Genomic DNA, 18,547 nt, shown 5'->3' on the forward strand with positions numbered 1-18,547 from the left:
ATTTAATTTGGCATGCATTTTGCAAATAGAATTTATTTAACAACATTATACTGTTCGATAGAGCACAAGTTTTAAGTAACTTTGATGTTGGTGGAGTTCATTGCGAGTTATTAAATAATTGATGTGTATTCCGTAAGAATCATTTAATATTACTATAATCAAAATTAGAAGCACGCTTTCATAAAAAAAAAAAATACATGTGACGTGAGTGTAAAATCGATAAAAATTTGTTCCTTTTTTAAAACTCATTTTAAACCATATCAAATATGACACTAAAATGATTATATTGACCAAAGCTGTGAAAAATTAATTATTATAGTTGCTGGTTTACTAGCGTACATATAACGTCTTGCCGGTCAACGGTCATTTCAATTCTCAGTTGTCATTCAGACGTCGAGGCAAGTGCATGTAGGTCCGAACTTATTATATTGCTTAGTGATGTGTTTTTAAAAAGAGAATCTCAGAAGAGTGGTTTGAGTTATAAAAAAATATTTGCAGGTCAATCTAATATGCATGAACAACAACAGTAATGGCACGGATTCATAAGTGCATTTTCCTGATTACATTGGTATGTATTATAATTTATAGCTAGATAATAATGGTATTTTTTTTTAACGTAACTGCGAGTTAAAATACACGTTCAAGGTTTAGCGACGGAAATCCATATATAGCACAATAACTTCCTTAAGTGTATATGTTTGGTTGTCATATGATGGGAAAGTCACTTATCATTTCGTATACGTACCTTTGTATAAATAGCCACTTGGTTATTGAATACAACGCCGACAAATAAAATATGTTGTTAATGAATAAAGAGATGTGTTTAATCAACGATATAAAGAAATGTGTGTAATCAATATTCATTATTAATTAACTGGTTTCTTTGATACGAAAGTAAAAGTGACGGAACACTTTCCTCTATAGAGTTACGTGTGATTCGAGCGTGCTCGCAAGGTATTATTGGTCAATGATTCATTAACGCTATTAGTGATATGATTGTAAACATTGTTTTTTCTCGATTTATATCTTACAGATGAGGCAAATAAAGTACTACAAAAAATGTCAGTAGCAAAATAAATTATTATGTGTGTGCTTAGTATATGTTTACATCATCATATAACATACGAAGCGTTGCCATTTTCTCATTAAATGCCTTGCTTTACTTCTATATTGTGTGAAGATTTATGAATGAAACTGTTATCGCTCCGTATGGAGCGTGACGATACCAACTTAGACTAAGTATATTATTACACCTATGATTTTTTTTATTAAAATATGGTTCATAAAAACCTGTTTTCTCATGTTTTTTTTTTCAAAAACTTTACATTATTTAACGAGGTCTATCCAGATGAGATAGAATTATAATAGGGTTATACAGAAAACACTTTATTTCACTTTATTTTATATTATACATTTTTGTTTTCTCCCATTATTAGTAACTAAAAATTTTTATGCTTTTAATTTTAAGCGATTAATTATAATTGAAGTTATAATAGCAGTTCAGATAAATCTGTTTAAATAAGTATACCTAGAAATAATGTATAGAAGCCGATCTTCTGCGCGCAACCTTAGAAATTACTTGGTTACGGTTACATGGTTAACGGAAAAATTTATTTGCTAATAATTTTAACACTCATAAAGTACACGACAAATATTCAAAGTAAACACAAACTCTGGTTTTTAGATACTAGCAATATATATATATTTCAAATATTTAATAAGTTGGCTTTAAATACGTCTAGTTATGAAGTTAAATATAGATTTGTTTCGCTAATAGACTAATTAGCAGAACATGTTATAATTCATTTGCAAAACATGTATTTGTAGTCATAAGATTAAAATAGGCGGATCAAACTTACTATAAATGAACTTGTCTCGTAATATTAATATTTCTACTTTGTTAGGCAATTGTTATTGAGTATTTCAAAATTAAAATTGCGAAAAAAGCAAACAATTTTGTCAGAATCGAAAACCTTCAAATGTATAAAACTGGAAAGGATGTTGGTTTTTATTATCTATATATAATTATGTGTTTGATCGTAAAGGCAATTGTTAATTAATTATCTTTACCATCAGTTGCAGATTGCTCAAGGGGCTGAGCTAATGGGACGCTCGCTGAGGGCTGGAGACCGAGCGAATCAAAATACGAATGGTTCGTACAAAATCCTGAATAGATTTGTGACACCTTATGTTTATAGACGTGGTTAGTATTTGTGTTTCGTACGCGGCATTTCAAGATAAATATATTTATTGCTTCACATAATTAATAACACGACTAGACTGATGTTCAACGAAACGGTTTATTTGCCTTTGCTTGCCCAATAAAGATACATCAATATATGTCTTCTATATAAAAGTTTTGCACGTTTGATATTCGGTCTCCTATTTTTTATAATTTTGCTAGTTTCTCCTTCATGACTTTGGTCCATTGCTGTTAATTAGTGAGTGAATTTATCTAGAGTATGTTAAGGACTATGAATAAGTAAAATTTGCCTTGTGTGTCACATTTAGAACTATTATGGTTGATTCCCCACAATGTACAAAAAAAAAGCCAAATTAACTGTCTCTTCAACAGATCTTATCAAAACAATTTTTCTGAATTTGTGAAAAGTTTTTGTTACTTCATTATTGTTGTAAAGGTGTAATGTATTTTGGAGTCTCTAATATAGGTACATCTCTCCTGAGTTTTTGCAAATTATAGGAAACAGATCAGAACCTAGGGGAAAATTGGTAACAGTCTATTACATTACTTATAAAGTAATGTTCAACAATAGACAAGTATGTGTTTTGAAAAATCCCATGGCGTATTTTCCCCTGCGCATATTGCAACCTTTCCCTCATTGCTATGATGTATGCGAAGTCTTAGTAAAGTTACGATATTCGATAGCCTGCAATGAAAAGGATAATATACCAAAAAGGACAAATGTATCTACATCAACATTGAAGTAACAGTTTGACTCGAACCAATAAACAAACGAAATGCTTATCTTTTACAGAGTCAGGAGAAGTGGTATTTCCAGGCCAAATACCCGACATAGTTAAAAGAAACGCCATGAAGCTAGTTATTCCTGAAGACTGCCGCAAAATTGGTATCTGTGATGATGTACCGAATTACCCCGATGAATTAGTTTCTCAATTAATAAGCCAGGTGAGTTTTAAAACAGAAGAGTTTAATTTTATTTCAATGAAAATATAAGTAATAAAATAGATATATTTTCCAAAATATTCTTATTTTTGTAATTTTAGCTAAAAAGGGCGAATAGGACCACATTTAACATGGACGTACTTGAAATACCGACCATAGCGCAAAGAATCAGTCCTGAAGATGAAACTATGCCTCTATGTGACTCCTATGAAAAGGTAATAATAAGATTCCTTCTCCTTTTTATAAGCAATATAAATGGTACAAAACCCGTAAAACTAGTGCATTATCTGAAGAAATAAAAAAAACATAAATACTTAGAGCAGTCACACCCAGATCCTGCATTTGAAGGGCTTCTGACTCTCTCACAATAAGTAAAATGTTGTTAAAGACTTCTTAAATCAATTGATATTGTGGCATTCTCTCCATTGCACTTATAATTATACAACTTTGTTCACCATTAATAAAATACCTTGTAAAGTTCTTTCGTAATCTTCACACCTTGTTTTTCGGCACAGGAAATATTAGTTATCAGTATAGGATTTCAGTTTTGACAAGAAGTTAAACTGAAATTATAAAATGTGTGATACTAAATCTATCACTCAAAAGACGATGGAAGTTCATGTTATGAAAAGTAGCATTGAAATAAGTTCTAAGTATTTTGATATAAAACAAAACTGCATCTTCTAAATAAATAAGTACCGAAAAAAGTTTATGAAGAGCGTTCCTTAAAAATCTTTCACTGTTATGGAAGGTTATAGTCTGTGGAACATTATAAATGCTCTTAGCTACTAATTCTAGCTGAATAATCTTTTTATATATTTTGCATCATTACTTCAGGGATTACAAACCTTAGCCTGTATTTGATTTTCGCCATATTTTGATTTTGTTTCAACAAATTGTTTATTTTAATTATTTGTCAAATGTTAACTTATTTCATGTTTACGCTTCAGACATTTTCACCGCAAGCAGCGTTGGACTCAAACAAAAAATGGCACTACATTTTGAATGTGAAGGATAACCCAATACAGAAATTTCGTGTAGAGATATGCAGGTAAACTACATATGTCACGACATAAAATATTTATACGTCTGTATTTAGTTACATATTTATAATTTTGTTATATAAAGGTCATCTAAGACTTTATCGAATATTCATTTAAATGAACCTATATTTTTCGGATTACTACGCGTATTTTATTATTTTAAAAACTACATACTCCCGACGTTTCGTTTACTTTGCAGTAAGCATGATCACGAGTAGACGAGAGTACAAAGTACAAAGTAACCTAAACATCGAGAGTATATAGTTTTTAAAATAATAAAATACGCGTAGTAATCCGAAAAATATTAGTTTCATTTATACAAATGTCACCTTTCATGTAGTAGAAATGTATGATAAATATTACATGGTCTTACTTATATCTTACTAGTATACGGTTTATAATCAGTATGACTGAATAAGATTGAATTGGACACGTACAACAAGAATGAAGCTTAATCTCTGTTATATTGCGTCAACCCATTAATGTTTGCAATTTAAACAAACGTTTGTCTACGTCTCTATTAAGGAAAGTTACGGTCATGAACAGAACTAAACTATCTGACTAAGATGGCTCTGCAACCTTTGAGAAATACTGAATGATTCAGAAATAAAGTGTCATTCTGACAATAATGTTCGATTCAAGTTATTCGTCCTGTTTCTATGATTGCATTTGATAACAGAGTGATCATAATAAATTGAAATTATATTAAAAGAAAAACATAAGTACAAATACCACGTAATAATAAAAATATAGTTGTTAATTTTATGGCTCCATGAGTCAGCGAACAAGGAAATGAGCAAATGTTTAAATAGCAGACATGTTACACTTTATGTGAACAAATTTGTACTTCAAAATCGATTGAAGATTAATTTGATCTGTGACAGTAAATTAACATAAAACTTTAACTTAGAATAAAATAAATGAAAAAAAACTACTACCATATTTAAGAATTTGCTGTTGATGATAGATTGAAATATGTTTTATTTCGTTCGATTGTAATATATTTTTCTCTATTCATTTATAATACATGAAATTAATATTTAGCAAAAGTATAAATTTGATATAACCATTGTAAAGCCAGAGAAACGATATTTTAATTAAAGTACAAAAATAATAATAACGAAAATCTTTTCACATTTTCTATAGAGTACAATAATTTCACTGAACTAAAAGTTTTAAGTTTAAAATAGTTACAGTATTAAGTAAGGCAATTTATGTATAAAAAAGGTTTAACTTTATGTTTGAGTTAAATAAATGACAATATGTTTGGTGTGTTAATATTACCAGATTCCTTGTGAATTAGTTAGGTTTTTTATGGTATAATATTTTTTGAAAATTGTGACTTACACAAATTATTTATTATATGTATGTTTTAAACTTACGAAGATTTAATTTCATCTAAAACTAAAAGCCGCTAAGATTTGTCAAACTTTTTAATAATTTGTAATATATGATTAAAGTAAAAAATTACAAATAATTATTTATTATTTCAGGTCACCGGACTTAGCCTGTTCATCTGTGGCTTATTTCCAAAATGGATACGAGGCACGCTGTGTACAGAAATATGTTTATAGAAATATGGTAGGAGTTAATGAAAATAAAGAAATTGTTGAAGGACCTTTTCAAGTTCCCAGTTGCTGTTCATGTCTTGTGAGGAACGTCGCCAACTAGTCCCTGAATGAAGTGTATATATTAATAATATAATAAAAAATATAAAAATGTTTGATTTAAATTCCATGCATTTTTTTGTTGCGATCTATAGGCTTAGTAAGAAAAATGATTTCAATTCATTTGCTTGTATTTTTAGTCCTTATAGAATACACCTAATTTATATTTCTTTGGGGAATCTTTGAATTCAAATTCTACGTTTTTACAAAGGCTTAATTCTTAAGACAACTTCAAAAATGTATATGTTTCCATTTTGTTTAATTTAAAACAAAAAAAAATCAATGGAGATAATTCGAACTAAGAATGAATTTTTATATGTTATATACCGAATATTTATGGGAGACCTGAAGACCTGCCTTATCAAAAATAAATACAGACCCAAAAATTAAAATCCTTGATTTCATCTTTTAATCTTTCAAGTCTTCTTTTGGTCTGCAGCTCACCTTTCTCCAAATGCTGGGTCTTCTTCTCTTCTTGATCTCATAATTGTTGCTCAACTTAAAAATTCTATCTCTTTTATCATGTGTCATGACATGGCCTTTTCCACATCATGACCTCATTATTATTATTCCTAAGTAATAGAATGTCTACCATTAGACGCAATCCCGCATTAGTTCTCCTAGATTTCAGTAATGCATTTAACTAGGTTGACTTTGTCATTTTACTAGGAATTCTCTCCTCTCTTTCTCTCTCTCGATATCTCTAATTGTTATTAAATGTTTTCTTACCTCGTCGGTCGTGGGCAGATGGTGAAATTCGACTAGAGCCCCTCCGGTTGAATGGACACATCTGCAAGGTTACCACAAGGCGACGTTCTGTCTCCCTTACTTTTTTCTATATTCATTGATAATATCTCCAAATTGTTTTATTTTCCCTACCATCTCTATGCAGATGATTTACAACTCTACAGTTCTGCCCCACCATCTAAAGTTATTGCAGCAGAGTAGCTTAATTCCATACAAAAATATGCCAATGATTTCGGTCTACTAGTCAATTCAAATAAATCTCAAGCTATTATAATTGTAAGTAGGGAAAATTTACATTCAAATAAGATTTTACACTTCGCCCTGTATAGTATTACCTTTGGGTTACAATGTCATTCCAAGATAGAGTAAAAATTTTAGGTTTATTGATGGACTGCCATTTGTCTTAGACGGCTCAAGTAATTGAAGTAAGTAGAAGAATTTACTTTACCCTACATTCACTTAAACGTTTGCAAAACTTTCTTTTAATACCTCATTTTATTTATTTTTTCCTTAATTCACATCGTGATAGATTTTAGATTACTTAATTTATTTCAGAGTAAGTCAAAGTAAATCAAAAATATTTCTTTTAAGCAAAACATTTATCCAACTTATTTTAACTCAGAATAGACCGTATTGGACTAAAAAAGAATAAATTAAAGAAATAAAACATTACATAAGTGGTTCTCTGAAGATTTCGACTATTTAATTATAATAATTTTTACCATCATTTTTTTATTGTTATAGACCTTCCTTTGTTTGCTAAAAATGTATAAGCTTGTAAGTGTGATGTATTTTCTCTTTATTGTAACTATTTTAATTAAATTGTATGTCACCTAGATTAGTGGGTAACAGAGTTTAAATAACTGTTTGTCATATGTGAATTGTGTGCAAAGGTAGTGCATAAGAGATGTCTAAAGGGATTCTTTATGTACATTACAATTTTGCGAATATCAAAAGTTTGTAGCTATTTACGTATATAATATTTTAGTGAAATAAAAGCTTTATTATATTACCTATACATAATGTATTATATTTTTTTATTACATATATGAATATTTTTCCCAATATCCTCTATAAATTATAGTATATGTATTCACATATATATTAAAGTGCTTCCAATATATTCAACACAAAGGTTGAGGTGGTTTATCACTGGCAAGTAATTAGTTAATATAATTAACGTAATATGTGCCAATTTCAAATAAGTTGTATCAAATTTAATTAAATTTAAAACAATGCATTTTCCTTATTGTACCCATTACATTTTTATAAATAGTATTAAAAAGGTTGTTTTTATATATTTCCCGTTAAAAAAAAAAACATTATTATATTATAGTAATTTTTTTTAATCGTGATCATTTGCTAGCACACAAAAGCAAACCGAATTTATCTTCATAAATAAAATAAACGGATGCACTTTAATTATTATCCAGGAACTATATCTGTGTAAGTTACCCCATTAATATTTTTATTTCCAAATTAATATGTCTAAATACATACGTAAATATAATATTGGTACATATGTTGGTATTTAAAGCACTAAAAATTATAATTTATTAGAATCGATAACGAAATTCGTATAATGATTACATATAACGACTTCATTATTTTTTCTCCTGTAACATTAGTCACATTTGATTAAAATGTATAAATGTATTTTGTATATTATTGTAATTAGTTCGGTAAGTTTAAGTGATTTATTATATAGTAGCATCTGTCCCCGACTTTGTTCCCTGGAATTTAAGCATTTCGTTCAGAGATTAACTAATTAGTAGTAAATATATATATTTAAATCATTCAGCCCTAATATTTATCGTCCGTATAACGTGACTTCATACAAACACAACTGGAAATTTAAAATAATCAGTGTCTAGTTAAATTGAAAAACATTAAGTAGATTTTGCTGTATGAATTACCGTTCTGGTTAAGCATCCTTAAGCGTATTTGCTCCTTTAGTGCATGCCCTTCCTACGAGAAAGTTGCAGAAGTTATTGTGTACAACGTGGTCTTTGGCAAGTTACGTAACCAAGTTAACTTTAGTTTACCATTTTTTAGTGAGTCCCTTTAAATGTTTAAATATTATAATAAATCGAAAGCGTATTTGAGAATTAAGAGATTTTTGCATCCTATTAGCACTAAAATGGCGCACCTTAACTCATGATTGGTCACGAGCACTACTAAAATTTTATTTCATTGATGACTCATTGCAAATGATGAAGATAAGAGTAATTTAGTGAGATGGGGTAAAGGTACCGAAAAAACTTGTTATATCTGTGGGAAGGCAATTGAAACTGTTAAGCATTTGCTGGTGGGATATAGGGTACTCCTGGATAGCGGTCAATACTCGCGTCGTTACGATAGAGTTCTGGAAATCATACGTGAAGTAAATCTGATCTGAAGTGAGTGAATCTTTCGGTAAACAGAGCAAAAGGGAAATAATCACAAATCATCGATCAATAGGGTTTATGAAAAAAGGGCTATAAAATTAAACGTCAAGCCTTACTCTATCATTAAATCAACTCTAGATTGGACTGTTATAATGTATACATATGAGAGACTATACAAAATCCCAGAGGATGACGTTCCTGCGACGACCTAGAGATATTCCTGCGATGACCTAGAGATCAGATATATTTATGTATTCGTGAATATAAACCGCGTTGTGTTAATAGAGCTAACGTTTTCTTTGCAGTCAAAATCCCCAAAGGCCATGCCATCAAGGTTAAAAAGTATTACGAACTCAATAACGAACGCGCTAGGAATAGGTTGTTTTACATTTGTTTGCAGTAGAAGTGGGAGCGAGAGGTATAACAGTTATATCTCTCTACAATCTACTAAAAAACTTGGGCGTGTCCAGAACCAACATCAATTCGTTTTTGTAATGTACTTCGAAAGTAGCCCTAGAAGGCTTTTTTCAAATTTGGTTAGGTCGGGAGAGGAGCTTGGACGGTTGAGGCGAGCATTTAACGCGCGTTAGATACGGGCCCCTTACGGTGTGGCCATAGCCACGAGCGGCGTGGATTGCGGCGTGGTTTGCTACGCGGTAAGCGGTGAGCGGCAACAACAAATGGTAGACAACCTATGAAGTATGCCACAGCTACCGGCGTCTCGGACAGCGGCGAGACCTGCTGCGCGGATATATACGCACCGCACGCGGCGACGACGGGCTGCGCGGTGTGCGAGTGGAACAAATGTACTAGCGAGTATCGAGGCGGCCACAGCCCAGAGCGGCGCGCGCGGCGGCATCGGTGGATATATTCAGGCATCGCGGGACCAAAACAAATAATTTTGTTTCTAAAGCGCGTTCTAGCTGTGATACACCACCGCAAATCACCCCGCCCGCTGTGACTCTCGTCTCACCACGCCCTACGCCGCTCTTGACTGTGGTCACTTGGTTACGTTAATTGGTAAGGTGTGTGATCATGTCAATAGATAACCAATATAAGTGACAGAAGAAGATTGAGAATTTCTACCTCCTAGAACGCTAATGTATAAATTCATTTCACTTGGCTATTCCTACATAAGCACAGAGCTTAAAATTATTTTCTTTTGCAAGTTTCACTTAAAAATGAATCTGGGAATTTCAGATTGATTTCAAGGGGCTAGTTATGTAGGAATGAAAAAGGAATCCATACAGCCAGCGATAAAAGACATCTTGAAAGTAGAGTTATAATAAAAAAAATTGCGGAGATATTTGAAGTAAGAAATAAAAATAAAATAAAAAGTTCTTACGTACCCCGCGACCCCATATATGTAATTATATATGTATGTATACAGAAACTTATAATAATTTATAGACGAATCAAGTATACACACAAATTAAGAACAACACATGCGGTTTCGTCGACTACTAAGTAAATTGCTCGTAAAATATCGAAAAACCCATTATTCACCTAAGATTAAGAACTTTAAAACATCTTATAAAAGACAGGAATACTACTTATGGATAACCTAGTTGTAGTGATATTGTTTACAGATCCAATACCACACATGAAAATACAATGCCAATGTATTGTATGTTTTATTTAAACACATGGTTAATATTAGTTTAATTTGTGTTACAATATATAAATCTATATATGCTCACAGCTCGCACTTTGCCAGCAATTCCACAAAAGTTTACCGTCTGAAGATATCTGGACAGATTCGTGGAAGTACGACTCAAAGGGTAGAGGTCACTTTGCATGTTCTTCATAAAAAATGAATTATTACTAAAATTCCAATATCATTAACACATTCTTTAAAACACTTTTATTCTAGATCATTTTTATATTTCTATTTGTATTATTATAATATCTATCATGAAACTTTTCAGCGCATTATAATACAAACAATGATTTTAAACTGGTGATACCAGAATTCTGCAAAGATTTTAACATATGTGAGCACATACCCGATTATCCTCAAGAATTTGTAAACAGTCTTTTACATAAGGTATTCTATTTTTATATATTTTTCAAAATGTGTTTATTATACAATAAGAATTTCGCATTTATAATTTATTTAAAAAGAAATTTTGTTTTTTGTAAATACTACGGGTATTTATTGTTTATTTAAGATTCTCCTGACGTTTAGATTACAGCAACTGTGATCTGAAAAACACAGAATAATTAAAACGTGTACTTGCGAAAATCTTAAGTATATCGCAATTTTTTTGATTACTAATTATTATAATTTATATTTATTATATAACGTTCACTAAATTCTTTAAAAATTCACTATAAGGCAATTTGTTCAGTAATTATTATACATAGTCCTACCGTAATCAAATCAGAAAATAATATTACTAAAACAAAGGGACGAGTACGATTATTATGTAAATTTTAACATTATGAAAGTGGCTTGCATTAGCGAATATCATTATGAATTTCAATAGGAGGTTTAATACATTTTTTTTAGCTAAAGCTTTTATACATTTTTTTTAGCTAAAAACTTTTAAGTAAAGGTAATCTTATATACATTTTAGCTACTTGATAATTTTTTGGACTTGAATAAAGATATGAAACAATCAGAAATACCAATCAGAGATGATTTAATATTGGAAAGCGAGCAGCTATGTAATTCCAAGCAAAAGGTACGTAAATCTAGTATTTTTATGACGGACACTTAAAAATCTAGGATAAATAGAGTCACTAGATCCGTTGTCAATGTTTATTTGTTTCGTCATTAATTGCCGTTATTTAAAAATTTTAGATTGAATAAATAATTTTTAGGTGTTCATTCCTCAAGCAGCACGTAGTAAGAGCAACGCGTGGCATTTGATTTTATCTTCAACTTCGTATCCTCAAACCTTTATTGGAGAAGTGTGCAGGTATTTTTAAAGACATTAAATATTACTTTAAACTGCTTCCCTCCCATATAACTTGAATAATATTTGCCACTTATATGAAAGATTATATTTTTCAAGTGACACTTATTGTGTATGTTGAATATATAGGAAGGGTTAAATAATATGCGATTTCGTTTTTTCGTTTTGTAGGTACCTATGATAAGATCTTGCGATACTTTTGTTTTTACACACAGTTACGGTATTGTTAAAATTATATGTATACACACTCGTATACATTTTGTCCTATTTAATTTGATTACGAAACCTAAAAGTTGGTTTCTGGTTATTTGTAAGTCATTACATATATATTATTTGCCAAAAATGTTGTCATGATATCTTACGATAATTATTACTACGACAGAAAGATTTTTTACATCGTAATTTATTTATTCACTATTATCTTACCAAATATTTTTATAAATGTTTGATGAAAAAATAACAAATGAAAAAGATAATTTACAGTAATGTTTGTTATAACAGTAATAATAATTACTTTTACAGGTCAAATGTTAACAACACATCAAACTGTTCGAAAGCCATAGTTTTATTGAACTATTACGGAAAATGCGTTCAAAAATATATTCAAAGAAAAATGATAGCTTTAAATGAAGATATGAATAAAGTTATTAATATTTTAGTGGATGTACCGAGTTGTTGTTCCTGTAATTTGATTAGAATTTAATTGTAAATGCTAGTTTTGGGAACAAAGTTGTTGATAAGAGTCACGTTTTATTAAAATAATCAATTACATGGAATTTTGTTTTATTGCATTATCAGGGACCACTTTTAAATTTGTTTAATGAACGGGAATTACCATACAAGTGTGATAAATTAGTGTTGTAATCTTGTCATACGTATACCACAGAAGCTTACATCATAGTTTCCCCATAGCTTGTTTACTATTTAGATCTAGAATAATTTCAGACTGTAACTATGGGATATTTTATTTCATTATAAGAATAATAATATTCTTTATATTTTTCACTCTATTTCCTTGAACTTTTGAATAACTTTAAGGGTAAATAGCTAAAATATTTTGATATTTAAACTTAGAGCGCTTGTTTGTATCAAGAAAAAGATAAAAATTTTATGAAAATTTTTAAGTATTCCAAAATCACGATGAAACGGTTTGCATAGATAAGGATGTAGAATAGTTTAATGGCTCATATCGGTCAGAAATGAGTAAATTAATAAAATAAAATGTGTATGGGTTAAAGCGGTTTAAAGTAAAAGAAAATCTATGAAAACGTATCAGAAAAAAATATATTTGAAACGTCAATTTCAAGACTAAGTGCTCAAATACAATAAAATTTACCACGTCTTCTTTAGGTTAAAAAAATAAATAAAATAAAGAACTCAATTTTTCTAGAGATAGGTTTCATTTAACATATACTCGGTATGAAGAAGTTATATATAATATAGATTAATCGGTATGAGAATTTCAGACGAATTTAGTACCTCTAAAATTTCTAAATCATCTAAATTCTTCTGTAAAACTTTTTACAACATCAGCAGGAATGTGTGTAACGAAATTATTCTCTGGCATGTTTTTGTTATCAAACAAAACTATTTCAATATAACCTTTACATCGGGAGTTTTCTCATCACGCTCTCTCTTTAGAGGTCAGATTCAAATCTGCATTGGTTTTTCATGTTCATACATGAATAACTTATTTACATTAAACTATACGATAACAAACTTCAAATGGTCTTGTGTATTTACTAATACGTCTCGCTTTGACAATATTTAAAATATTTTTAATATTACTTCGCTTCATAATTATTAACGTGTATTTATTTTTTGTATGTAATCATACGAAACGAAGCTAAAATTAGATTTCCAAAAAACTGCATTTTTTTTTTTTCTTTATAAGTATCGGATTTAATACCAATTTATTGTTTGTTAACACACAGACGACAGGCGTTGCTGTCGTCACTTACATCCCTAATTTAGATACATTCCAAGATATTTCAAAATAAAACTTCAATTCTTTTAAATATCCTTGTATTTCTTGACGTTTCTATATTCTCTAAAGGTCCGCACTGCTCCGCAGCACGACCAGTCGTCATATTTATACCAAACTTCAAAAATAATTAATTTAAAGATCATCAATTTAAAGTTACTACTAATTAAATCGACGGTCGCGCTTTCATACGTAAGGTTACCTTAGGAGTTACATTCTTAGTGAGCCAATAGTATAGAGATATACATGATATAGCAAACGTATAGCCAAAATAAACTTATAAATAACTTCAAATTAGGTTAATATTATAATATAATTTTTCTTAGAATTGTTGAATTGTTTTTGCGAAACTGATTTTTTTAACCTTAAATTTCAAATAAAAATGTTTATGCAAAAAATTTTTATAAATATTTCTTATGCATAATGTAATATATATGACGATTTAAATATTTTTATACTATACTTATATATAATATTATACAAAATACATAGTGTAACTAAATTGATTTCCATTTCAAAAGTTCATTCGTATTGACCTATAAATTATTGGCATTATGTAATATATATATATATATATATATATATATATATATATGTCTGTATGTTCGTATATATATTTCAAATGAAATGTTGTCATTATGTACTCATTATGGTATCTATGTTGTAATGATATTATTATTGTGTTTGCGACCGAATTTTTACCGCGTTAGAGTTTAAATCCGTAAGATATTTTATTTAATTGTCAGTTAGTGTATTAAATTGAAGGAAGTTGGAGTTTTTGTGGTATGAATAATGAATGAAAATTTTAAAGGCTCGAACAAGGTTGGTTAACATATTTATTGATGTTTTTATATAAAGGAAGTATTTTTTTTTATTAGAAACATAATTTGATTATACATTGTATTTACGTAAAGGTCAAATATTGCATATTTTAAAAAACCAAGCTTATTGCTGGTATTTTAGTGTTTCATTGAAAGGATTTAAAACCGAGCAGGAAAATGCATATCTATTTCAGAATATAAATTCGTTTAGAAGCAGTTTTTCAGGACAGTTTACTAGTAAACTTCAGTATAAACAATGGTGCGTTCGAGCTTTTTGACTAATATTATTAAGGTAAATAATAGAATGTTCATATTTTGTTTTCTTTTACGCCGGCTATATACGTCCATTAGTAAAATTATATATCATTATGGTTAGAGCTTTAATTAAAGCACTTTGTATAAATAAATATAAGATTATTTAGTGATATTTTATATAGAAATGTATTGTTTATATTGTGTTATGTTTCAGATTATTTTATACATCTCTGTGTCAGTTGAATCAAAATTAAGAAATCATAAAACTGGTAAGTCACTTCCTTTGTTTGTATTTAAATAAAAGTATTCGCTTATATTTTATTTTTTGTGAAATGTTACTCACAAATAAAAAAGATATTTAGTGATAATTTTACGACTCCATTGTTTCAGTGCTACTGTCGTGGGAAGAGAATTATAATATTAAAGAGCTCACTGTAGATGATGTACCTGAGGATTGCCGAAAAAATTATATTTGTTCCAACATCACAACTTACGAAACTGAATTTGTTAATAATCTTCTTAAAAAGGTAAAAGAATTAAATGATTTAGTTATTGTAAAATATGATATGACAAAAACCTTTTAAGCATTTCGTGTGATTATATTTACTGAATTTAGAAATGAGTAAGAGTATTCGATACGTTGTAATATATGTATTAATTACAGAATTACTAAATTTAACTTTCAGCTTTCTTCACAAAAAAATCTCAAAAAGTTTAACGTAGATAAGCTGACAGTACTTAACTCATATGGTTTGGGAGAAATTGAAGAACTTTGTGCTTCGAAAGAAGAGGTAATACAATGTTCATCTGAACTGATTTTTTTATATTTATATAAATTGACAAAAATAAAATTGTTAAGAGAAATTTAACATATTCACTAGTTACAAACCTGCATATTTATTAAATGATTTAGGTGAAATAGAGAACCAGGGTGATTTACTTCTCAAATGCAAATAAACCAGCACTTACTGACAGTAATCTGTAGGTCAAAGATAAATACAGCATTTAATGAAGATAAATTGTATTTGCTACGCTTCTTGATAACACACAAATAATAACATCGAACAGTATATTAATTGTTATGTCATAGATCATTTGGCCCCAAGCAGCAGTTGACGATAAAGATCAGTGGCAGTACATAGTGAACACAGGAGTATTTCCATTTCAAGGTTACAGAATAAATAGATGCATAGAAAGGTGAGATTATATATGTTAATGTAACAATTAATTCGTTATTACTTATTAATAATAAATTAAAACTATAATTGACGTAGTGTTTCGGTGTTTAAGAATATGTAATTTTTTTTATCAAAATTGAAAAAAAATACTGTATAATAAATAACTATGCCATAATATTTCTTCCATGTTTATAGAGGCTCACGTTGCTCAAAAGCTGCGATTTTCGATGGGTTTAATAGCTCGTGCGAACAAGAGATATTTCTAAGAAAGATGGTGTACATAGATGTAAAGAATAAGCAACTCGCAACAAACTATTTTCAAATACCAAGTTGTTGTTCCTGTAAAATAACATCAATAGATTTATACTGATATTCAATTAACTGTAATGTTGTTATAATATAATTATTATTGTTGATTTTTAGTAAATGGTTTATTAGTGAATATTTACTTAATGTTTTATAAAACGAGAGAAACTATAATAATCAAGTTTTCATTAAATGCAGTGTTTTTTTCATTTAAAAAACGAACATGAATGTACCATTCTCTTTGAACAAATTAATTACCCTGGTTCTACGAATAAAATGAACAGAAATAAAAATTTGGAAATCTGACAAAAACTTTTTGTCAATATGTTGATTAAATTGATTGAAAATATATATCATTTATATTACACATTTTCATAGTCAAATGTAGCTGGTGTATTTTGCTACTTTATTAATGTTTTTCTTTTCAACGGATTCTCTTCAATATAAAGTTTATATCAAAAACAAATCACTCTTAACCAATTTTAAAAAATTTGATAATTTTCGTATACAATAAAGGCTCAATGTGTTATTGTAAGCCTGAAAATAAATTTTAATTTTATGCTAAGGTGTGTGAAAATGAAGCATATTTTTAAATTGTTAAATTTATTTTTCTGTGTTAAGGTGTTTTTGTATATAAAAAAACTTAATATAAACAATATAATTATCATATTTTAAATACAGTTTTCGTTTTGAAAGATTATTAATAAAGAACTTATTCGTTTAAATCGTTCAACGAAATCTAAACTTAAAAATCTTTTTTTTTATAAACAAGTATTCTTTGACTTATCATCAGCAAACCCATTAGAAAACTCATATTGTAGGAGTGCATTAAAAACATCTATTGTCATGAAAAATACAGTTTAGGTTAGTCAATTCAATACATCTATCATCTAATCTAAAACGGAGTTGCAAGATTATTTTTTTATTTTCACAACATAAGAGAATTTTTAATAAATCAGCTACTGGTATTACATTTAATTATTGAGGATTAATATCTTTAATTACGTACGTTTCACCGCGTACGTAAGTAATAAGCAAAATAAATATATTATTATACCAATAACGAGGAAAATGTTACGGGACAGACGTAAGTAAATATACGTAACGAATGTGAATAGACGTCATATAATAATATTAGGAAAGCAGCCACAAAATTTATATATAACTATTTCAAATAACTGTAGTAAAATATTTTAAAATCTTTCAAATTATTTATTAAATGGATGGAACAGTATTATTTTATTTTAAATATTTTTAAAGAATTTCTAAATATACAAGCTATTAATGTTAAAGCTACTTTATTTCTGCCAAAATACTGTTCATTTGTTCAAATATTTCATAACACATAATGATGTATAGATGTTTCTATCAAGTTTCGAGAAATTTTCGATTAAGATCTAACATCTAATGTATCCTAGTTGAATATATATTTTCGCTTGGCACAAAAATAGTCGACGTCTAAATTACAGGATTTAAATGGTATATGAAAACTAAAAAGATTATGAAAACAAGAATGAGCGGGAACCTCTGAAAACTTCTCACTCATTCTTGTTAAGTTTGATTATCGTTAACTACAGACCAAATGATGTTTTCTTCGCAAATTTTTAGGCACGTCTAGACCAATATCTGTGTATAAATTTATATAAATTACTCAATCATTTTTATTCTTAAATTATTCCTTACTTATTTCTACTTCTTGGATAAGAATTGCAATCAATTAACAGAATTAATTAATAATAATCTTTGTTGTTATATGTAAATTCTAATTCAATTATGAGAAAATAACATTTAGGGAAACTAACGTTTTCTTGGTAATATTTTCACAAATAAAAAAAGTGTAATGTGAGTTTCATAACAAAATTACATATCATAAGCAATGTTATATAATTTATCTCATTAATAAATAAAACCCTCCTGGCATCAGTCGGGTAAAAAGCAATTAATCAGCTCCCTTAAATACAATGCTTCAAATCAACAAACTGAAAATAGTACAGCTTAATCCAATTAAACTTAATTAAACTAATGGTTTTGTTTGGTGGCTCATCTGTTGTACATTTTCAAATAATCAAAAATCTCTATTTGTATACATGACT

The 18,547-nt window shown here is 28.9% G+C and overlaps 3 protein-coding genes across 6 annotated transcripts; all 3 read left to right on the plus strand.

Annotated features, from left to right (window-relative positions):
* The first annotated feature begins 331 nt into the window (after nucleotides 1–331).
* Nucleotides 332–5,920, plus strand: LOC116766901 (protein spaetzle-like). 3 transcript variants are annotated; one of them, XM_032657044.2, is made up of 7 exons: nucleotides 332–408; nucleotides 499–568; nucleotides 2,077–2,203; nucleotides 2,997–3,148; nucleotides 3,247–3,360; nucleotides 4,096–4,196; nucleotides 5,682–5,920. In XM_032657044.2, the coding sequence occupies exons 2-7, from the start codon at nucleotides 530–532 to the stop codon at nucleotides 5,857–5,859; spliced, it is 711 nt and encodes a 236-aa protein (XP_032512935.1). In that variant the 5' UTR covers nucleotides 332–408; nucleotides 499–529; the 3' UTR covers nucleotides 5,860–5,920. The 3 variants fall into 3 exon arrangements, with proteins under 3 accessions (XP_032512935.1, XP_032512936.1, XP_032512937.1); XM_032657045.2 differs by having other exon boundaries at nucleotides 363–412; XM_032657046.2 differs by having other exon boundaries at nucleotides 372–568; nucleotides 2,077–2,152.
* A 2,368-nt stretch (nucleotides 5,921–8,288) lies between these two features.
* LOC116767118 (uncharacterized) lies at nucleotides 8,289–12,686 on the plus strand. Its single transcript, XM_061521710.1, has 6 exons — nucleotides 8,289–10,616; nucleotides 10,692–10,770; nucleotides 10,918–11,036; nucleotides 11,569–11,676; nucleotides 11,816–11,913; nucleotides 12,433–12,686. Exons 1-6 carry the CDS (start codon nucleotides 10,545–10,547, stop codon nucleotides 12,611–12,613), a joined length of 657 nt encoding a protein of 218 aa, XP_061377694.1. The 5' UTR covers nucleotides 8,289–10,544; the 3' UTR covers nucleotides 12,614–12,686.
* Nucleotides 12,687–14,603: 1,917 nt separating this feature from the next.
* On the plus strand, nucleotides 14,604–16,647 carry LOC116766943 (uncharacterized). Of its 2 annotated transcripts, XM_061521571.1 has the most exons (7): nucleotides 14,604–14,716; nucleotides 14,910–15,007; nucleotides 15,185–15,239; nucleotides 15,361–15,497; nucleotides 15,657–15,761; nucleotides 16,061–16,167; nucleotides 16,344–16,647. In XM_061521571.1, the coding sequence occupies exons 2-7, from the start codon at nucleotides 14,972–14,974 to the stop codon at nucleotides 16,516–16,518; spliced, it is 615 nt and encodes a 204-aa protein (XP_061377555.1). In that variant the 5' UTR covers nucleotides 14,604–14,716; nucleotides 14,910–14,971; the 3' UTR covers nucleotides 16,519–16,647. The 2 variants fall into 2 exon arrangements, with proteins under 2 accessions (XP_061377555.1, XP_032512982.2); XM_032657091.2 differs by lacking the exon at nucleotides 14,604–14,716 and having other exon boundaries at nucleotides 14,907–15,007.
* Nucleotides 16,648–18,547: the final 1,900 nt, after the last annotated feature.

The sequence above is a fragment of the Danaus plexippus genome, chromosome 10 (genome assembly GCF_018135715.1).
Source record: "Danaus plexippus chromosome 10, MEX_DaPlex, whole genome shotgun sequence".
Taxonomy (NCBI): Eukaryota; Metazoa; Arthropoda; class Insecta; order Lepidoptera; family Nymphalidae; genus Danaus; species Danaus plexippus.